Genomic DNA, 23984 nt, shown 5'->3' with positions numbered 1-23984 from the left:
TGCATTTTTAGTGGTTTTGTTTAGAATCTAGCGCATCAAATATTTTTACATAAGGGAGAAAAGCACCAGCTGTCAAGTCTAGAGAAAAAGCAATAGTGGTGATACAAGGTTTCAGTTGTGTGTTGTCATTATGCCAACACTCGCTAGAGCCCAAAATTCAAGCTGTGTCGAGATTGCTAAGACGCATGTCGCACACTAATGTAGTGTGTCATGTGGGAGTGATAGCAGTGTGTCTGTATCTACGAAGCATCACGTCTTATTTTAGAAGGGGCCATTAAAAAAAGAAAAGAAAAAAAAAACAAAAACACCCTACTGACAGTTTAAAATGACAAGGCGACAGCCACAGTGGGTGTTTGAAGACCACAACAAAAATAGAGTCCTCTCTCATACACAGCCCTGGCACCTCACTCTGCCTGACTGGCCCCATGTCTCCTGTCACATTTCTATGGGGCAGCCACCATGTTTACAGGACAGGGTATCTGCAGTTTCCAGAGGTTAAGAGGATAGGAAGAAAATATTAATAATATACTTAAGCCTGGTACAGCAATGTCATGGCTGCTCTGTGATGGACAGCAGAAAAATCTCATGCGGCATGTACAGTTGGATTCATATTTACATTCGAACAGACCCACGCTTAATTATAGGCCTGATCATACATCATTATCCATCATCACATGACCATTTCAGTTATTTCAGTTACTGTTATACTCACAATTTTGTAAAAAAGTGACCACTCTCCCGTGTTTAGCATTTTTGCCCCTAATTGGGTGAGGCCTTGTGTTGCCCTACAGGTTTTTACAGCCTGTCCATTGCTGCAGAGGGACTGCCTTGATGGGAGACAGGCCTCATATCACAGAGTCAACCCTGTCAGTTCAGCTAATGCACTGACAAGGTGACTGATTTGGGGGTTTTAAAAACACGTCAAAAAAAGACCTTCACCGAAACCACACAATAAAAAGTGCAATCTAACACATTACCCATATTGATCAGAACTGTTGTAACACAGTTGTAAATAATTTCCATGTAAGCAAAATAAGAATCCAACTTGCCCGTATATTTTGCTTATGAAGCTTTTAAGAAGTATTGCATGGTTTGGAAATTAAAGCTAAAGCTAATAATGCAATTTCAATGTTTTAGACAGTTTAATATAAATATATAAATCCAGCTTTTGCCACTACTGCTGACAAAAGGAGGACAGAGGGGAACAGTGATGGTGTGAGGAATGAAAAGGGTCATGAGAGACACATGCAGGTGTAGAGACAGAGGAGCAACAGGAAGGGGTAAGGAAAAGAGAAGGATGAAGGTTTAGAGGACAGCAAGGAGGAGGAGAAAAGCCTTTGGTTTGTTGGCAGACTGCTGGTATGAGGGTTGTACAAGTCCTTCTATCTCCTGTACTCACCTCATGGAGAACACTGCCATCCCTAGAAACTGCTCATTCAGAGGAACATGGTTAAATATTTCTCTACTTCTGGCTGTTTTACACACACCGAAAGATACACACTTCTGGCCGACACACAGACCAACCCACACTCAATCAGTTTCCCAGCATGTCTCGGTCACACACAAAACTACGCATATGAACCCCCACACACTCCCCACCCATACATACACACACACACACACACACACACACACACACACACACACACACACAAAACCTTGTCATTTCCTATGACATCCCCAGCCTCCATTACCTGCATACATTAACGAACCTCTCTGATGTTAAAAATTATACATTCATACATTTGAATAATTCAGATTATTTTAAAAGCTGTGCACTCACTCACTCTCTCTTTTTTCCAGATGGAAAGAGAGCTATTTAGCTCAAATCGCATTTGAATAAATCCCATAAATCCTTTCAAAGTTCCAAGAGATAAACCAATCAAATACCCCCAACGCTGGCTGACTGGCCAATCAAAATTAGCATTCATACTTGCAGCCTTTTTTTATTCAAAAGACATCAAATAGCAAATCAAATTGCAGGGCCTATTTGTGAGGCTCAATTTGTGTGAGATAAGAAAAAGGTGGCTAATAGAGTGAGAGTGAGAAAGAAGGGGCATTGCTGCAGTGCCATAATATAATTCCAAACCTAACAAAAATATTTGATGCCGTAAACAGTGTGCCTTTGGTTCATAAATGTGGTAGATGATTCAGTTTAACAAATATATATATATATATATATATATATATATATATATATATAAGAATATATATGTCACAGACAAAATATACATTAGATGGCCAAAGGGTGTGGACGGCCAATTATTCCTGAGATGAAACCTGCTTATCACACTCACCAGTGTGTGTGTGTGTGTGTGTGTGTGTGTGTGTGTGTGTGTGTGTGTGTGTGTGTGTGTGTGTGTGTGTGTGTGTGAGAGAGAGAGAGAGAGAGAGAGAGAGAGAGAGAGAGAGAGAGAGAGAGAGAGAGAGAGAGAGAGAGAGAGAGAGATTACAAAATGGTCAACAAGAATCAGGTTGGAACTTGGTTGGAAGACTGTGTCTTACTGTGTTTCCATTGGGCACTAAACATGTGTGTGTGTGCGTTTATGTGAGATGGTAGAGTTACAATGAGTAATAACAAGAACATAAAGATGGAAAAGAGTGATTGTGTACATGAATGGACCTATGAAGGGCTGAAACTGACCAGCAAGAACAAAATATTTTAAAGGTTTACTAACTTGAGCACTGGGTAGATAGTGAAACATCGTCTCTCTCCTCTCTCATTACTCATCTCTCTCTGTCTTATTCCAACTGTCTGTAAATCATGACAGGCGGTAACCTCCAGCTTCCTCTTTCTCTGTTTTGAAAACAACTAACCGTCTTTGACACTCATGTTTCCTGCGTTTTAACGGATTGCACACACACACACGCACACAAACACAGACCCTTTACATCTGACCTCCAAACTGAAGTTCCTGCTTTGAGTCCTACAACTATGGTTAACCAAAATCAAGTCACGTAAAAGTTTGCAATTTGTTTAGTGGACTGCTGTGTTGTTTGGTTTTGTAACTGGTCGTTTAATTGATTCATTAATTCATTGAATAAATATTGTCTATAGTTGTTATCGAGGTTGTAAGTGAGTTTTACTACAATGAGTATTTGTGACAATTTTTAATAAAAGGCAGCCCCAGCCCTAATGTTTACATTACAGAAGAGTAATGTGGATACTGCGAGTCACACAACACAGTCTTCCCAAAATATTAATAAGCCCTGCATACTTCTAACTTCTCTCAAACAAGACTAAAGGGCAGGTGAATCTTCACCCTGCACTGTCACTCACATCTGACATGTGCACATACCCACACATACACACACGCCAAGGTTCAAGCAGCTGGTGAGTTTGCCCTTGACTGCCCACCCCCGGGCACTGCAGTGGCATGGATGCAGCTGTTTTAAAGGGTTCTGGATTGGATTTAGAAAGCCATGTCCTTGTCAAGGGTATACTCTTGTTTTTCATTAGCCAGATATAAACTGAGGCTTTGTTCAGACCGACAATAGCACTGCGTCAAATCTAGCTAAAAAGTTGATTGTTGACTGTTATTGCTATAGCACAATCAAACATCATTTTTTTAAACCCTTTTTTAAGTAGGAGGTTCCTAAAACACTGGCTTGCACCACAGGCCAACAAGTGTTGGCTATGAACAGAGATGCAGCTGGATTTTTAATCAAATGAGATACATGCAAAAATTAAGGTATTTTGCTAGAACATTGTTAGAAAAGCTGCATGTGTAAACAAGAAGAAACCGTGTGTTCGCCATTCTGTAGCAAAGAGCTTAGCACCATGAAGAACGAGATCTTCAGAAGGAGGCAATGGACTAAATACTGAATGTAAGTGACATATTTGTTTCTTTTACCTTTTCTACTGGCATTAACAGTGTTAGAACTGGTTCCAGTAAGTTATCCCAAGACTAAAAACAATAAGAAATAATCAAATTTATCTCTCACAATAAATCAAGCTGTTTGAAGGGTTTTCATACATTTCCTCAGGTCTCAGGAATGAGGTCTTTGCATACTGACACTGAATAAACAAGCTGAAGTTTTGATCAGGATTTAAAACGCAGCCCTTCTAAAACGTTCATGGTCAAATTTTCAGGTTGAACAACATTTAAGTTATGCATGAGCAACGAAATGTTAATAGGATGTGACAATTGACCTTAGCTTGTTGCACAGTACTCCGGGCATGACGACCCCAAACGCAATCATTTGACATGAATTAAGCTAGGACGTTTGTAATCCAGAGGAGAGAAGAGGAGGGGAGATGATGTGAGTGAGTTGCAAAGAAAATGAACATGAATCTGAATTCCATTACATTTGCTTATTTGTGTATTAGTTTCAGTGTCTGCTTACAAATATAGTACACAGATTTGAACACCAGACAAATAACTTAACAAAACAAAAAATTAACAGATAATACACTGAATATAGTAAATGCAGTGGAAGGGAGATTTGTGTTATCAATGCGTAGACTTGCCCTTGACTGACCCGCCCGGGGCTCTAACAGAGACATGGCCTGCTGTGCAGTTGGGGATTCTGAGAGTCTACTCTTAAGGAACAGATGCCAGGGCACAACAGCTGTTCATCTGGCATCAGATTCTCCAAGAACCTAGTTATCCAAGATCAGGACCTTCTATTATCCAATAGCAGCCCTTCCAGTTCCACAGCATATAAATCGAGTATATTAATTTGTAATTTGTCTGACCCTTACTGCCATTTAAGTGCATCTTTTTTGAAAAACGATTTTGAAATGATGACGCATATAAACATCACAATTCAAAGTCATGTTGTGTGTGTGTGTGTGCGCGCGCACGGGCATGTGTGAGAGAGATAATGTACTCACCCTGGAAAGACTGCCTGGCTCTCTCCACTAGCTCCTCGATGGGATAGCTGGCCAAGTCTCCTCTGGCATGCTTAGTCTTACAGTAGGTACACGCATTCAGACACCTAGACGAGCAGAAACAGAGAGACAATGAGAGAAAGAGAGAGGGATGGGTGCTTTAGGAAAAGAGCAGTATTCTTCAAACACCATCAACGCACTTGAGATAGTGAGTGAGATATACAGATGAAAGTTAAAGTTGTATACAATTGAGCACAGAAATATGAACACTTTTGTAGTGCATTATATCTCGCAATTCCTACAAGCTGGAAAATGCTATAGGAAAAAGCTGCTTCTTGTACTACACTTAGCTGGCATTAAACTGAGCAACATTATTATTATTATATATTATTTCATTGCACATTGTAAATCATTATAACACAACATCTCACAATTGACCAATGCAGCCATTAACAACATTTCCACTTGAAACAACTGAACTGTGGAAATAGGAGGGGTTGAGGAGAACATGGTGACACTCACAGATAAATAGATGAGACTTTTTAATGTTTTAATGAAATCTATTCATGCAAAATAGAACAGAAGCAGGAAAAGAAAGCAGGGAGTCAAAACTGTCCTTTCTCTCCTAAACTGTTTATAAGGACTCCAGCTAGCTCCAAAACAACCATGGACAGCTGTCTCTCACACCGAGGCAAGAGTGGAAAGACTAGACTCAATACAGTGTTTTGTTTTACAAAAAGTTTGACCGTGAAAGGGAGGGACTAAGACTATGAAGCAGAAATAGGCAGAGAAGAAAGGAGAAATACTGCCTCATACCAGATCCAAAAACCATGGCATGGTATCAACTCTAGGGGAGTCTTTGTTTAGTATGAAGGGGGCTTTTCTTCACGAGTTGTCAGTAAATCACTACTGAAAAGAAGGAAGGCCTTTGTTAAAAGCACTTTTTGTATGTACTCCATTAGGGTTTGTATTTCTGACCTCCAATTTGTTACACCGGGTTAAAAATATACACTGTTACTGCTACCAGAGTAACTTCTTTTAAATCACAATTTCACTCTTGGCTTAAATTTCTGGCACCAACTCCAGTTTGTTGCAGGAACATGCTGTCGGGTGAACATGAGTTAAACACTGTAATTACTTAAATGTGTGTGTTTGTGGGGATCAAAATATTTCTCTTTTTGAAATCATTGTTCCTGTATTGTGCAAAAAAGTGAGCTTGGCACCTATACCTTCAAGATTTCAGGAAGTTCAGCTTCCTGTATGACTCCGTTGAGGATGAATGTAACACTGCCACATTTAAAGTTCAGTTCCCAATGGAGCCACACTGTGTACACTAACAGTGATGTAAAAAAACACATCCCACGTAGAATATAGCATGTCAAGTGGTGTTTTCACTAAAAGCCCCAAACTAACCAAACTGTGACTAATACCACAGTCCAGCTACTCAGACAAAAAACAACATGGCCATCTCTTAACACAGCACTACTAATGCAAGCTTTTGGCACAGAATAAAGATCAATAGCCCCAGTTCCTCTTTAATAATAGTGTCACAATTTTAAAATGGGTTTGCTATGGGATTTATACACTCCACTGCAATGACAAAAACATCTTACTAATGATTAACAACCATCAAATGCTGGGATGTAAGGCAGCTAGTATGAGACTATGAAATCAGACAGTTGTAGATAACAAGCGTAAACCCTGTATCTGTCCGTGACAGACTCATGAGGAAATAACAGGGATTTCCCAGACGCTTGACACAAACAGGCCAACAACACAGAGCTCCTGCTGGACCGAAGACACAACTGTTGTCATGTAGATTCCATATCAATCTAGAAAAACACTTTGCCAAATTGTAACAATTCTTTCCAATTACTAGTCATAGTAAGATGTCTGTAACACTGACAGATCTTGCTTGGGTAATGAAGTAGTTTCAACTAACTGACTGAAGTCTTGAAGTCCACATACAGAAATGGTGTTAAAGTTTCATTTAAAATGTATTTCTCAGAGTTAATGTTACTTGAGGCTTCAGACACTTCTACACATTCATATCAGGGGGATGTTAAGTTTTACCACAGTCCAATACTGTTGGTCACTGAGCAGAGATAAATGATTAAAAGTCATCCTCTTTGTGATTAGGGTCTAAGGAACCTATATGTTTTTGAACACTCTTTTTACTGCATTTACTAGATTGTGGAGACTTTTATAAGTGCCCACTGAAAGTGCTACAAAATCTTTATCATCATTCTGAAATACAACCAAAATGCCAGGAGCATTTTTTTAATGTCACCATGGAAAAGACAGAAAAACAAAAGAGAATATAGCTGTATCTATCCATCTATCCATCCATCTCTCCCTCTCAGGGTATTGCTTATCCTAGTTGAGGGCACTAAAGATGGCAGCTAGGTCACAGGACCTAGCTGTGGAGAAAACACAGACAGATGGGGCCCTGCATGTGCGCGCGCACACACACACACACACACACACACACACACATACAGCACCAGGGGGTCCATCCATCTTAATGTGATCAGGCCCAGCTGAGTGGATCACACCAACATTAATCTCAAGAGACAGTCAGTGGCCTGTTTGAGTGTGTGTATGTGAGTGTGTGTGTGAGTGTGCTGCTGCTGAACATTTGTCCAGTATCACAACAATGCATTAGCCGTTTCGACCTCTCCATCAGCCTAAACAGACTGCGACAACTAGTCGGCAGTGACTGAGGGAGAGGAGCAGTGTCACTCTCTCTGACACACACAGACACACACGTTTGCTGTGTATTCAAGTTGTGCTGGGCTGGAGTTATTTGATTGTGAATGGCTTTATTTTGTGTCTTCCTGTAGAGCAGAGAAGAGGTTACTGTTCATGGAAATTAACTAAGCAGCAACAAAAACAGCAACATCAAAAACACCCCAGTGGTGTGAGGGAGAAATACTTGTAAAACTAAAACAAAATATTGCTCCTCCTTATCAAGCCTCCATCCTTTCCCTCTTTTGTTTCTGTCCTCTCCCCGTCCTGTTTCGTCCCAGTTAATTAAACCACAGAGGTAGCTGTTGCACCTGACAACAGTGTAGTTCATCAATGTGTTAAAATGAGAGAGGCTACCTCCCCAGTGTGTGTGTATGTGTGCGTGCATGCACGTGTGTCTCAGGGAGACACTATTGTGTGGTTGCAGCCTTGAAAAGGTAACAAAGAAAGGAAAGCCCTGAGGTTCCTCTATACATTTATAAACCTCCCTCTGACACACACACACACTTCGCTTTGGAGAGGCTCCCATGTGCAGCAAGACACAGACTGGGAGAGAGTTGAGCAGGAAAAGGTTTTCTCAATGATAAGCATTTAGAGTCTACACATTAATTAGAAAACTGCTCTATGCATAAACAAATTGAGCCTTGTGTGCATTTACGTGTGTGTGTGTGTGTGTTCATGGGGGTTCGTATTGTGTGGGCTTGAAGATGCAATTATGAAAACAAAGCTTAAACTGCGAGGGAGAGTCTGAGCACTTTGCAAATTGTGAGGCAAGATTATTCATTGGACTTATTGTTGACTGGGAGAGGGGTGGAGCGGGTATATGAGCAAACAAAATCTTAAAACTGCTATTATATTAGTGAACAAAGCCTCGAGCCTGTAAGTTTTACAGTTAGTGTCATCTCAAAGTCAAAGTGGAGGTTGCAAAATAATGTAGAGTCAAGGAACAAAGAATGCTGACACAATGGAGTAAAGACCTATTAGGAGAAATGAATAGAGGATGATTAGTTATTCAGAGAAAGGCTGGCAGCTAAACCCTATTTACCCTTGATAAACTGTCAGAAGTAAGAGATGGCTGCATTCAAGTTACATGGGAACTTCGCATTCACACCAATGATCTTGTGTGGCTCAGATGAAGACAATATTCTTTACAGATTATATCTTTTTAGGGCCTCCAATTTTAAACCATGATTAGGATGTGGGATGAAACTGAAATTTAAATGCTTGTAGCTTGTTGTGGAGCTTAACCTCCTTTTGCACTTTTATGCAAAGAAATGCTGTGTTTATTAAGTAAAGACATTGCTGCACCAGTAGAAAAGAAATCATCACCATGTACATAAATCTATGCAAACATTTCAGCGTGTCGTGTCATTACCAAATTGGGCATGTGACAGACACATTATGTTTTATTCCACAAAACAACAACGTAGTGGCTGTTATTAAAATGACTCCAGAACACTGAAGATAAACCAAATGAGAGAAATTGTGCCCAAGTTTTAATTTGTGAACGCAACATTTTTCAGTGGCTTTTCAGAGATGGCCCATTGAATGGTGAAGAGTCTTTTATTTGAGTGTCTGAAGCTGTTCTACAGACAAGAGTTTAAGTTGAGAAACAGGGAGATGTCATGGACTCGTTTTCTGTCCTGCCAATAAGAGAAATAAATAAAGACATTATTTACTATATTAATGGTATAATTTACCATTATTTCACATAATATTGTGTGTGTTGGATGTGTGTGTGTGTGTGTGTGTGTGTGTGTGTGTGTGTGTGCGTGTGCACGTGCATGTTTCTTTTCATCTGTGAATAGACCAGTGTATGTATGAGTGTGTGTGCTAATGCAGCTGGAACCCATTCCTCTGTGTTCAATCCAGTCTGTGTGTCTGAGCTCTTGAATTCTGTTACTTAGTCTCGTGTTCCCATTGAAACAGATCTGTGTGTGTGTGTGTGTCTGTGTGTGTGTGTGTGTCTGTGTGTCTGTGTGTGTGTGTGTGTGTGTGTGTGTGTGTGTGTCTGTGTGTGTGTGTGTGTGTGTGTGTGTGTGTGTGTGTGTCTACGTGTTTTGAAAATGTGTCACATGCTGACCTCGGATTTCTGTAACTACTATAGCAGCCCCGCTTGTTGTTTTGACTGGAGAGGGACAGCACGTGTGTCTGTGTGAGAGCATGTGCAAGTGTGTGAAACCACAACTCTATGTCTACATAGGAACTGTGAGTGTTTTCCCAACTTCTTGTTTTGTCTAAAGACAGACCTCGAGACAGTGTTTGTATTAGATCAGTCAGCCCATTGTTACTGGACAAAAATGGTATGATGTTTGTTTATTATGAACAACCAGACACGCTGCTAAAGTCAAGGGGTACACGATCTGATCTGAAGTTAGACTTGATTCTTGATTCTTCAGCCAGCTGATTATCTAAACTGTTGCCTGCCTGGCTTACTGACCACTTTACTGTGTAACTGACTCTCTGACAACCTGACTCACTGCAAGACTGAGTGACCTGCTCACTGTGACTGAATAACCCACTGGTTTGACTAGTGACTGACTACTTTACGGAGTCACTGGCCAAGTAGGTGAGCCACTAAGTTAATAGAAGGCTTTATGAGACCTTCTACGTTTTTGGTGATGCATGTTTTAATGTTTCACAGATCTGTAAAATCTCTGTGATCCAACTCAGCGGCTGGTTGGGACATAGAGCCCAGTGGCAAGCTGTAACATAGGTTTCACTAACATACATCAGAAAGCATTAAAGTGCCACTGCCAAGATTCTGGCATGATTTGAAGCTGGTGTTTTACACACTGTGAACTCTGGGAAACACATTTGAGCACTTTGGCTAAGCATGACATTTGAGCAGCAGGCCCACCCAAAGTAGCACTGCTGCACTGTTTTCGTTCTCTGCATAGGTAAAGAACAAAGCGAATCTGCAGCTAATAATGTAGCCTTATTGACTGATTGAAGGCAGTGTGAAGATGACTTCAGTACAGGCCAGAAGAGCATCACCACAGAACATACCAAGTATCTGCTGATATTTGTGGGTCACTGAACATTATGACTTCGTCTAAGCTCATGTTAAGTTATTTTTGTATCCACGGAAAGTGTTACGGTTCCTGCATACCTCATCTGATTAATTGTAGATGTAGGCAGCCTCACATTAAATCAAGAGACTTTGACCTAAGTGCCAGTGTTTCCTGTTAAAATCCAATGCACTGGTCTCACCACAACAACAAAAATGTGTCATTGTCCAAATAATCTGACTGTACTGCATATGTACACACACCTCTACAGCAATGTTTGAGTCACAGAAAAAAAGCCTAATCTCTGGGTTGATGATTCTGTCTTGGCGACTATGGACCATTTACCTCTTGGAGGGAAACATGTAGGAAACTGGTTTGTGCAAATAGTCTGTAAGACTATCAGTTATGTGTGTGTGTGTGTGTGTGTGTGTGTGTATGTGTTTGTGTGTGTGTATAAACCGTGTTTGTCTGTCACACACTGGGGATAATTCAGTTACTCAGGGGTTCTGTAGTGTAATGCCTTGTAATGACACACAATCTCATTTTGTCCAAGGAGACACATCAATCTTTTGGATTTACTGTGGGGAGCAGAGTCCCTCCTGGTGAGTGAGTAGGAAGAACAGTAGATGGAGAGCGTGTGTGTGTGTGTGTGTGTGTGTGAGTGAGTGAGTGTGTGTGACTCAGGCATGTATTTGTGTGTTAAACAGTGGGGAAGAGGGAAATGGAATAATATGTTCAGACCAGTGGAGCTGAAAACTACCCATACATTGGTTTGATAAACAGCAGGAAAGGCCACCATGGTACATAGCTAGAAGAGGTGTGTGTGTGAGTGAGTGGGAAAGTGTCTGCATATGATCGTGTGTGTGTCAGGAACGTAATAGAAAAAGAAAATGGGAATTCCTTTGTGCCGGGGTGTGTGTTTGTATGTGTGCTAAAGTGCAAAATCAAAAGAAACTGTGTGCATATTGCGCATCCATGCATTCCCACAATCCTACACACATATGTACGTGATCAGAAACCCTTGTGTAAACACCCTTCACTCCTCTGTAACTCTACTTTTCTGAAGCACATCAGCACATTTTCCCTCTTTTGTTGCTGCTTCACATAATGCGTTTTCACTTCTGCTCCTCAGGGAGAAAAACAACACAGAAAAGAAAAGATGAGATCATTGACCAACAAACATCAAAATGAAAATGCAGTCAAGTAGAGCAGTGTAACGTGGCTTGTGTATTTGCTTTTAAGGCGAGGGAGGGATATGGACAAATTATCTGCAGTGAATATCGCATGAACCCCAGTGGTGGCGATATTATAGTCTGAATGGGAGTCTCAAGCTGCAACAGACATAGCTGCTTCGATTGTTAGGGAAAGTGTGTGTGTGTAGGAGAAAGAGGAAAAAAGAGAGACTCCTTGTGTGTCTCTGTGGCATCTCAATGCAAAAAGGCCTTATTCACTTCCACACTGTAATTGCCAGAGAAATTCAAATTACAAAAGAGCACATAGGCCTGATTCAATTTGCTTTTAACTCTGCTAATAACTTCCCATCTCCCCCCGTTTCTCCCCGTCTCTCTCTGTGCCGCACTCCCCTTCCTCTTTCAAGCAGAGACTTTTATCTGCAAAAACGGCTCCTCTATTCTTATAGTGACTCTACTATTCTTTAGTGATAGTCTTTATCATAAAGTGTGTCGCCAATGAGCTGTGCTGTGTCTTTTTTACCCCACCACGTCAAGGCCTCTGGCATCAAAAACACAATGTGCTGACTTCGACTGATCTCCAAACAGAAAGTGTTGCAAAGAGGGCTAAGAAAAGAATCCAGCAGCAGTGGAAACTCAGAGGCGTGCTGATTGGGACAGAGAAAGTAGAGCACGACTATCAGGTGCTGAGGACACAGTGCTGGTATGATAATAGTCAATATAAGAAAAAAAAAAGACTATCGAAAAATGTTCATAAACTGTTTGTTAACTGGATGTGACAGTCCCATGTGTTGATGCAACTAGGGATGTCATTGGTTAACCACCGCCAATATTTTTGACCAGTTATGCATGTCGGTCTATAGGTAAATTTGCATACACACTCCACTAACGGCTTCACTAGTTAGCAGTCTGAAATAACAAATTAATAGCGCTAAATTGTGTGATGCTACCCTTCAGTTAGTAGTAGCACTAGCACTATGCTGTACCACATTAAGAACAAGCACCCGGCTGCCATGTCCAAGAATGGCTCACAGGCAAAGATCATGTCGCTGCTAGCTAGTTGTATGGAAGTGTCTGGTAACTTAATACTTTTGTTACAATACATTTGGGCTGAAAAAACAAAATAAAAAAATCATGATTATTTTGCATTATACTGTACTTTCATCACGTTTATGATGATTGAAGTGATTTCAGGAAAAAAACAAAATTGTACTGCAGTTATTGGTGTGTGATCAGCTGCGACAGCCAGACCTTGACCTCAATGACACACATAATACACACATCAGCTAGACCATTTCTGCTGTACTATGTTCTACTATCCAGCAGTAAACACATACATATAGGATACATGCACTCAATTTAGCAAGTTTAACTCAAGTTACCTGGAATTGGATTTAATAACAATTTAAAATCCAAATTATTAAAACAAATCTGATCAACCATAGCCACAAACAGGAAGTTTTGTTGATGCTAATGAAGCCCAAGTGTGTTTAGAGGAGCAGATGCACTACAGAAAACATGTTTTAGATATTGTACTTAACCTGTTCTACACTAATTAGTGTAATATTTTAAAAGGACTGTTTAGGAGCTTTTAGGAGTATTAAACTTTTTAATATCCCCCAGATACCGTGAAATGCCGTGCAAGCACATACAACCACATATTAACACAGAACAAACACAATCAATTGGTCATTTGTATGTTTACAAATGTAGATCAGTCCCCCTCAACTCTCGGTTAGAACAACACATCTGACCTTTTTTTTGGTAACCTCATAGGAGAAGTGAGCTTAAAATCACCTTATTTTGGAGCATTGTTCAAGTACAGCTTAATATGGGAGAGTAGGATAAACAAAGAGTATAAAAGAGCGCAGATGGAAAAAAGAAACAAAGAATTTGACCATTATGTATAAAAGCTGTGCTGTCACTCTGAACCCTCTCACACACTGATTCAAACACAAAAGTGGAAAAACATGGTAAAAACACACAGCTTTGCTAAAACTGTGTCCTCAACTCCTCTCCTATTACCCTAGGTGACGGGGAAGCATTATTGCTAAGACAAAAAGCAGCTCATTATTCCTTCATATGCCTTCATTTTCTATGGCAATTTGAACTAAAGTCTATTAAACACCAAATTTCTGTCCTTAACACTGTGGGCATTCATTCTGGCCCTGCGCTCAGCTAGAAACACTGCAGTCTGTTAATTGGTCAACAGAATCATCACTTCTTGCGCAAAGGATGCGGTTTGTGCATCCTTATCAATATCCCATCAATTGCGAAGACTAACCCTCTTTTTATTTAATTCTGAAAAATGACGGCGCGCAGCTCTGTTCCTTGTCCTCCATTGTGTCATTGTGTTCCTTTTGTTTCCTGTGTCACGTTAGATATGATGTCACACTACTTACGTGGTTGACATGGCTATTACAATCTGGTAACAACCCTGCCTACATTTAAAAGTACTGTCTGCGGTGTAAACACAAAACAGATCTAGGGTTGAGGTCCATGTAGGTACGGCTTTCAAGGATACTATATCTAAAGCATTTGGTGGAAAAGCAGCTTTACGGACATACCAGGTCAGAAAAAGAAGTGAAGAAATATTATTGTTTCAACATCTTCTTTAAAGGTAAAGTCTACCTCTGAGATGCAGGACGTTGCTGCTGTGTTTGTGGCTTCACAGCCACATCCTAACCTTGGCCCTGCCTGTTCTGACGCTTGTTTTTCCTCTCCATCTCGACATCTGTGACCCCAAATTTACTACTCTCAGCTGGCTAAAGCCCTGAACGTTACACCTTGGTCACAATGGTTAACACAAATCTATGTAAAGGTCAGCAGAGATAAGGCCTATTATTCCACTGTGTCAGCGTGGAGAGTGGATGGAGAAGTTGTGGCAGCCAGACGCAAATCACAGGAAACAAGGAGCTAACACATTGGGGGCCCGTCAGCTAACACAAACATATTCACAATGTCCGCTAACACACAAGCACAAAGACACTTTTCACTCTGTCTCCGTTGGCTTTGTTAACGTATGTGAGTGTATTTTGCTACAGTGATTATTAGTGATTGTAGAAATCAAGGATTTAGCAGGGATACAAGTCTGTGAGAAATGAGCCACTAGCTTGTTCAAATCCTTTGATTGTAGCCAACCACAGACATGAATAGAAAACAGGGGAAAAATGATTCAAGATTAATACTATGTAGCTTGAGTAAAGCGTCCAAAACATTGCTGTTCAAAAGGTATTAAATATCTTTTCAAAACCCCCAACAATGGCATCATGTAATGTCAACGTGGCTTAACGGCCAGATTAAATTAGCTTTCATTTAAGCAGATAAATATGTTACTATTAGTGTCAGAGGGTGAAAAACGGGATAAATGAATAGAGGGAGCTGAACAAAGGAAAGAAGATAAAATACTGTATGGGCTCCAAGGTTATCTTTTATGCTCCCTGGATAGGTGAGGCCAGTGACTCAGAGAGTAAGAAATTTCCACTCTCCTGTAACAAAAACCAGGACTGTTGAAAATGTTTGTGTTAAATCCTTCAATGTTTGTTTCTACTCAAGAAATGTCAGCATCTCTATTTGTCGACCTGCCTTAAGCTTAAACCTGCAAGCATTTGAAGGACAGTGATGTGCAGGAGGTGGCTGCGGAAAACATTAACCCAAAAGAAGCACAGTATTTTCACAGTATCATATAATGACTAAGAAAAATATCATATTTTAATGGCATACAAATCTGTTTGGGGGTAATAAATCACATATATTTGCACTACACATGGCTACAGAATCAGAATCTGAAATACTTTATACTTTATCTATATACAGATGCTAAACATAACTTTAGTTATGGGGTAATATTTAGACAGGTTTTTAACAGGCCACCATATCAGCATTAATTCAACTTTTAACTATTTATTGGGGAGTATGAGCTGGCAGCACAGCAATCAAACATCAAGGCAGCAATCACTTGTGTCTGAGAGAGCTCTCAAACCACAAGAAGCCTACTTCCACTACCTATTCCCTCTGTGTCATCCCGTCTGCCTGCCTGCCTGCCTGCCTGCCTGGAGCATCAGATGAAGATGATTATTGGTTTGGGGTTAGAGCAGAGGACCATTAACACCTGACTTTTAGCACATTGCAACGACAGAGATTATGACTGCCAAAAATGTGACTAAATAGAGAACAGGGAAAAGACAGATAATGAAATGAAATGAGCTATAACTGTGGAACAAAGTTTTTTTTTTAAATGCCTGGAGTATAGTGGCAATGGTTCACATAAACAGACACAGCAACAAATACATACACAAGTTTAATGACCCATTCTGACTGAGTGGTTGTAAATTCCTTGTTTATGACGGTGGGGCATCACGATTCAACTTGTTCACAAAAGGGCTTTCACTGTCGCTGACAACACACACACACACACACACATATAGATATACAAAGAGCATGAAAGGACCATTAGTGTAGCCCAGGGCAAAACACACGCATACACGCACCAGCTTCCCTAATAGTATCAAGTGTGTTAAAAATGGGACACAAAACAGAGCATTAGAAAGACATAGTGAAGTCTTTTTCCAGTCTGAGGCGGTATGAAAAATGAACTCTGCCCTAAGGCTTATCTGTTTGCATAAAGAAGCTATGGAAGAAATAACATAAGAAACAATCCTAAACTAAATGCTGGTGACTGGAACGTGAGCCAATTAAAGAGCACAAGAACATCAGCTGCTGGAGTTAACACGAGAAGCACAAGTAGGGTGGAGTTCAAAGGAACCACTTCTGATTCAATCCCACGTTGAAAAACAGTGCGTGTATAACCATCTTTTATTCTTCTCATTCATAAACTACTAGTCCCTCCACTGCTTCACCGCTCTCACTGAGCACTCAATATGTACATACACAACCTGTGAAAAAGATTTCTGTTGTAGTTCAAATTCTTTATTGTCAGCAATTATAGTGAAGCCGTCATTGGCCATGAAAAGTTAAAATATAGGAATATAATATAATATATATAGAGAGAGAATGTGTTTAACATGTTCTCTCATTATATAGAAAGAAAAACCAAGTATCTACTACATTTAACATATGTTAATATCTTATAATATAATAAAACTATTTGAGAGTCGAGACTTTTCAAGGACATGCAGATAACCTGTGGAGCACTCCACCCTGCAGCATGACATCAACTTGGCACAAGTGAATGAGAGAGAGAGAGAGAGAGAGAGAGAGAGAGAGAGAGAGAGAGAGAGAGAGAGATGAAATTAATGCATCCCACATGTTACACACAAACTCGAGACATTGAAAGGGTGGCCTTTAATGTTTATTGCCACACACTACAAATTAGTAGTCTCAAATATTCTTTTCTGACGCAGAGTAAGTGCGGAGAACAATTGCAACGGATGGTGTGCACATGTGTGTCCGTGTGTCAGACAAAGATCTCTCTGTTTCATCAGCTGACATATGTCACCAATGATGTCACTACTAACTCAAAAAAATATTTAAAACAGATCGTCTAAAAACAGAACATAAAAGAACACCCCCCCACACACACACACACACACACTAGGAGAACCATGTCAAATTAGTGCCACCAATGAGTGACCAACTCGTACAAAAGCACACATTAAGCTTGGATTTTCAGTAACACCAGTGTTATTTGGGAGAGATTTGTCAACAACCGATTCACCCAGTCAACATATTCATGTAATCCCACAGCCTCCTAAAGAGTTCCAGTTAAAAGAGTAAAAACAAGGGGATTTATTTGTAGCCAGCCTGACCCTTTTGAAAAACAACAGTTCATCTGGATCAGATACAGACCCCCTGCTGGAGGGAGGCTGGCAAGGGACTGACATCTGCGCACACATACCACAACACACATAAACTCACAAAATGGGAGACATGCAAAAATGCACACATCAATGCTGAAAGGCCCACATAATCACAGACACATGAGGCAAGAAATACAGATATTCACACTGTAGTTGTGATTTGATAGTGACCAAGAGAGATTGAGATCAATTTATCAACAATTATGAAAAAGGACAAACAGAGGCTGTGAAAGGACCAAGGCTGTGCGTTTGCATGTGTTGGAGCTATTCCTAACAAAGAAGCCAGGAATAAGCCGATCATATGACACTGGTGGCCAATTTTAGGCAATGGTTTCAGGGGAGCAGTGAATGAGACTTTCAAATAAATTGGCTGGACGACCGGGGTACACGGTGGCATTTTCCTTTGGTCACAAACCATTTTGCCTTTTAAACATGCCAAAAGTGGTGCTGACCGAAAGTGCCAGTGTATTTAAAAATCTATGGCTGAACCAGTTGGATTTACAGTTTTACAGTCATTTTAAATGAGGTGTAGTCTAAGAAGCTTCAGTCAGGAATAAAGACCATTGACCTCTGCAGACTACAAACACCTAAGACAAAATCAACTCTTTAGGAAAGATGGATTTTTTGAATTGATGCTTCTTTGAATGAATGAAATAATTAAGGTATCATGAGTTTAGAAAACAATCATGACACAATGTTGTTAAACATGTAAGGTAGACAAAAATATAAACGTGGGAGCTACATTTTAGCTCATGATAGACTTCCACCATGGTTTGCGATCTATGTTTTTGCAGACAAGCCCCCCTATAACAGAACAAATATGTAAATGGAACCACAGAACCTCACAATGTATCCACAGCTTCCCTATCACACCCAAAATAGTCATAAAAATGCCTACTCTGGTAATAAAACGGTAACAACTAATAGGTCAGGACTTGACAACAGGTCACAGCTTTCTAGTTGGTGGGTCACCACGTTATAAGGACAAGAATGTGGCTGTAATTATCCAAGAAGGTTCAAGGACACTGATAGTAACAAATGTGCACACAAAAGGTTCAAACTATGAGATGGTGATAAGCAACAGCTTAAGCTAGTTTTCTTGACAGCTAGTTAAAAAAACGAATGCGAAAATAATGTTATTTACTGTATTTATTTAGACCAAGAAAGCTCTAGTCTCATAGAACACTAGTGGTGTGTCTACAAGTTATTTACTTCATCGCTTTGTGAGTCAAGCCATTAGTGTATAGGCATTGAGGACGTGCAGGAGGATGATTGATGGATTATCATCAGTGGAGGCCGAGCACAGTGGAATTAGTCTGTCGTAACCATTTTTAACTAGCCCACTGAGAATACAGCACATGGGTTAGTAGAGACACACAGATCTGTAAACAACATGAAATTAGCCCATAAAAATGTGGGTGCAGTGTCTGTGCTTGTGCCTCTACACACATGAAAGTGGTCAAGTCTATTTACCCATCCATCCATCCATCCACCCACCCACCCATAACATTTATCTACAATATGTACATATATTTATCTATCTACACTATGAAATCTCCTTTACTGGTATTACTGTTTTTGGTAAAATATAACCAAACCACACAGAACAGAAGTGTTCTTATACAAACTCACTGCCAGTGACATAACAGGCAAAATAACTGTAACCAGGTGATACATAACATCACAGCTATGGTGATGAAAAGGGTGATAAAGGGAGGCGGTTTATCTATGCAAGTGTGTCTTTTTTCTTCCCTGCTTTTATGATAGAAGTCAAATGGAAGAGACAAAAAGCTAGACACCTGTTGGGTTTCTATTACATTTACATTTGAAGAATAAATAGAACTATATGCACACGCACATACAAGCACCCTACTACACACACATCCCAAGCAAACCATTTGAAATTGATACAATTAGAAGCGCAGGGGAGCTCTGTTTAAATGGCTGTGCAAAGAGAGGGAGAGCACAGGCACAGGCACACATACACCATAAACCAGAATGGAAGGGAAGCAGTGAAATTGAATTCACAGTTAAAGCTGAATATTTATTGAGTCATGTTCTCTGTGTCTGTGTCCTACCCAGTGTTAATGGAGATGATTTCAATGAGAGGGTTCTTCCTGATCTTGGGCAGGTCCAGTCTAGCTCCTCCGAGCCTCCGGCCTCCATCCTTCTTCTGACCCAACAGACGAACCGAGTGGCCTGAAAACAACAAAGAAAACTTCACTACACATTCCTTTACAAACTGAAACATTAGCTGTCAGTGTCTCCCTGTTGTTACTTGTTGCACATATGACACACTAACATGCAGACCTATGGGTGCGAAGATGTAGGCATTTCCATGTTAAAAATTTGTACATTCAAGTTCAATTCAAGAAAGCTAGCTTTTAATTGTGGAACATCCACCTCTAGATAGCCAAACAAAAGCCTTCATTAAACATCTCTCAGTGTGAGCAGGACACAGGAACAGCCAGAGCAGCATATCAGATCAGACACAATGTGGTAAAGTTATGGTCAAAGGAGGCAGAAATTTAACAGGCCTAGCGGTGCAGGAAATGGCATAATAGACCAACCTCTGGCATCAGGTGAACTTTAAATCAATTAAGGATGAACATGAATACACAGAGAAGGAAGTAGAGCAATATTCTTGCTGAAGTAAACTCCACTGATATTACCAAATAGTTAATACAGGTGGAAAACATGAAGGACAAGAAAGAAAAAGGGAATCTTCAAAATAAAGAAGGCAATTTCATTCAGATCCTTTAACAACTGCACACTGAAACAACTCTGAAACTAGTATCACTCAGTAGATATCACACTGGGTTACAGAAGCAAATGAAAATCCATAGATGTGTCTAATAGCAAGTCATGTCTAGCCTTTGGTGTGCGGAAATGGGATGCAGAAGTCTCTCTCTCCAAACATCTAACAGGCTACCAGCTAGAGGGTGAGCGAGATGGAGGCGCTGAGGGATGGAATTGTCTTCCTGTTTTCATCCGCTTTACATGGGTCTCCTGGGAGGGTGGGCTCAGGGCAGGAAGTGTGGCTATCAATTGGTAGATAAAAATGACAATCTGCCCCAAAGGAGGACAAAGAGCCAATCAGTGAGGCGTGACTGGTTGTAATATCCCAGTACAAGCAAGGAAATTAGAAAACTTCCCTCGTGGAAAACAGCTGGGACTTCGAGCGTGTTCGGCCATGCTTTCTTCTAGCTAGCTATCTGTGTGTCCGTCTTTGGTCATCAAACATGTATTTAAAATTCATGCGTGCTCTAATATTCTTCCCTCCGTAACCATAGCTCTATCTGTTGACTGATCGATCAATTCATCCATACATTAATACTTCCAGCTAAGCTTCACAGTTCCACCTGCTCCTCACCTGCTGCTTTAAACATTTTATCAGAAGTTCATTCAGCAAATGTACTATGTGAAAGAGAAGAGAGTTAAGGGAATACTAATGACGATGGCTAAATGATGTACACTAGATGAAGTAGTACTTTTTCTTCTTGATTATAATGCTTCAAGGTCTAAAGTTACCCCAAATCATTTCACAGGACAATCTAATAAGTACTGCACCCATCACATAGGATGATAAAAAGGAAAAAAAATAGACTTATTTTTCCCAAAGCACAAAGTGACAGGCTATCACAGAAAGAGCCTAACCATAATGGCTTGCATATTGAGGTTCAACAATGGACTCTGGAACTCACATTTAGGAGATGTGCCGCTCAGGCCTGTTGATGAAGGACTGTGGTAAATTCTGTTTTGAAATTCCAATTTTCTCCAGATTGTTGACATTATGCATTTGTGTCTGATGGTTTTAGCTGTGGGAAAATAAAATTACCAATACCTGATTGCATACACAGACTTGTCAGGAGAAAGCAATTACCAGCATGGTGCTGGATTTTCAGATGTTTTTCCAAATCATGTGATTGTCCCTTCTTATAAAACTTGGAAATTGTCATTCCCCATATATTCTTTGCCTCTAAAACTGCACAGGACCCCTGTCAATGTGACTGCCACCAAAGACTCAAGAAATAATCTTACTACCAGCATGGAATCACTCCAGGAGTGTACCCAAAGCCAAATTCAATTTCAGGGCCTAGGGGGCCATGAATACGAAGCAAGAGATAAAATAGCTAACTTGAGTTGCTGAAGAAAACTGAAGAATGCTGCCCTATTTGTCATCTCAATTACAGAGTTTAGAGAGGCCAACTGCTGTGATGGGCTACCCCACATAGACACAGACACACACATCCCTCTACCACATTTTCCAGTTACTGACTGCCCTCCTCCTTTCCCCTTGTGTTTTTTCCAATCTCTCGGTCCTTTGTTCTGGTCTCCCTTTCATAAATACAAACCGACATAAATCCTTCTATCCACTCATAACGTACCATTATAACATGCTAGGGAAAAGGAGGGAGGGAAGGGGCAAGGATAGATGGATGGAAAGGTAGATGGATGGATGGTTGGGTGATGATAGAAAAAAAAAATACATCACAGATGAAAGATGTACAGGATAGCCAGATGGATGGTTGGATCAGAGAGGTAGGGAGCTAAAAGATTGACCTGTTGACCTGTGTCTGATGTCTCATAAGTGGTGGGACTTGTTGTGCTCCCTGGTTTGATTGTAAAGCAGCAGGCAGGATCGGGGGATGGGGCACATTGGAAAGGAGGGACAAAGGTGGCAGATGAGGAGGACAGGAGGGGTGTAATGCTTGCCATTTATCCTCTCGATATAGCAGGTTATTAGATATGTACGACTGCCTTTGAAAAAGCAGTTTATTTCTTTGCCAAATGTTCAGTTTTGATGGGAAATATCTAAGATGCACATCAAATGTATTACTTTTACGCTATGCCTTAATGCAAACATTCCATTAGAGCACTTCCTTTAAAAAGCCATACATGAGGCTTTGATGCTTGGCAGTGACAAGCTCCTCCACAGAGCTTGCGTTTGTCACTTCCAGAAGGGAGGTCACTGAGCATTAAGACGTTGTTCAGAATACCTTCAGATGACTAAGTAAATGAGAATGCACTGACTTGTCTCTTTGTACCTGTATGTCATTGTCCTTCCTCCTGTGTAACGGTTTCTTTCTAGTCTGCCACATCTTCATACTCCTGCTTTACTTTTTCAGCACTGATACACGCAAACAGTTTGTTTATTCTGGTGAAATAAGGATCATGAGGTTATATGGATGCCATATATCTGATCTGTAGCTAAGTAGATACATTAGTCTGTCTAACCTTTCCTGCCCCCCCGTTTCTATGTCACACACACACACACACACACACTAAATCTAAACTGTTTCTAAAAGATGAAAGAATATCAGGTGAAATGGTATCATCCGAGGCTATCGCCTCAGTGAGAGAAGACAAATATTAAGAGGCCAATAAAGAAACAAAGACATCAAAAGCAGCCCTATAAAGAAAGAGGTCCAGCAGTTATTTATTAATGGTGTAAAGATCAGACTTCAGTGGAAGTGTGCGTTCCTTTAAGAGTGAAAACATGAACAAAACGTATTTTCTAGCTTTTACATGGGCTTCTGTGTACATTTTTTTCTTGATGAAAAAAATGTAAATATTCATTCTCTGTATTTTACTCTTTAAACAACCAATTGTTTTTGTGTTTTTGTTTGTTGAGCATCACTAAGAGACATAAAACCTGGCTGGATGCCCTTGGAAAAACGTGTAATTAATTCATTAATTTTTTATGGATCTGCCAGTGGGCTTGGAATACAAGATAAATCCAAAGCTGCGTTTGTTGTTAGCAAGAAAATCAACATCTGGCACAGCTAAAAACAACAATAATTGATTTGGATAAGCTTGTGACCACAGTAACAACCCTATCTACCAAATCACTGACACTGCACAGCGGCAAGCACCAGAAGACTGGGCAGTAGTTGTAATGTGTGTGACTGTATAAATGTTAAGTGCTGTGTGCATGCTCAGCAATCCAACCTGATATAACTAAAGGATAGAAATGCCCTGCCATTTACAACAGGTTGTAACTTGAGCTTTATGTCAGGTAGATGCACTAGGATTAAAAGCGGTTTTACAGTAGTAGTGAAGTATCCTTACAGGGTGACAGTTGCAAAGTTCTTATTGAGCCAGGACCCAAACTGAATTAGATAGTCTCACACTTCAAGAACCAAGCTCATAAAAGCATACCAGTACTCTTGTCATGTGGAAAACAGACATGCAAGCAATTTTGGCGCGGAGAAAGAACTGTGTCTATTAGCAGTTCATTGAAGTAAGTATTTTAGTAGCCATTACGAAAGGCAAATCCCCTAGCTTAAAGGTTTATGCCCAGGCCTCCGAGCTGAAATAACAGCTCTCAGTTTATACGAGGTCATAAAGAACTGTAATGATACTGGGGAAATTAGTTTCT

The 23984-nt window shown here is 40.3% G+C and overlaps 1 protein-coding gene across 1 annotated transcript in view; it reads right to left on the bottom strand.

The window, feature by feature from the left end:
* Positions 1–23984, bottom strand: part of cdkal1 (CDK5 regulatory subunit associated protein 1-like 1) — a 208772-nt gene that overhangs the window by 114653 nt on the left and 70135 nt on the right. Inside the window, exons 7-8 of the mRNA XM_070912255.1 lie at positions 19681–19801; positions 4838–4941 (exon numbers count right to left, since the gene is read on the bottom strand). Coding sequence (XP_070768356.1) covers positions 4838–4941; positions 19681–19801 — 225 coding nt within the window. The remainder of the gene's footprint in view (positions 1–4837; positions 4942–19680; positions 19802–23984) is intronic.

The sequence above is a fragment of the Enoplosus armatus genome, chromosome 9, assembly GCF_043641665.1.
Source record: "Enoplosus armatus isolate fEnoArm2 chromosome 9, fEnoArm2.hap1, whole genome shotgun sequence".
NCBI classification, from domain to species: domain Eukaryota; kingdom Metazoa; phylum Chordata; class Actinopteri; order Centrarchiformes; family Enoplosidae; genus Enoplosus; species Enoplosus armatus.
The sequence above is the reverse complement of the archived record's forward strand: the minus strand, read 5'-3'. Positions and strand labels throughout refer to the sequence as shown.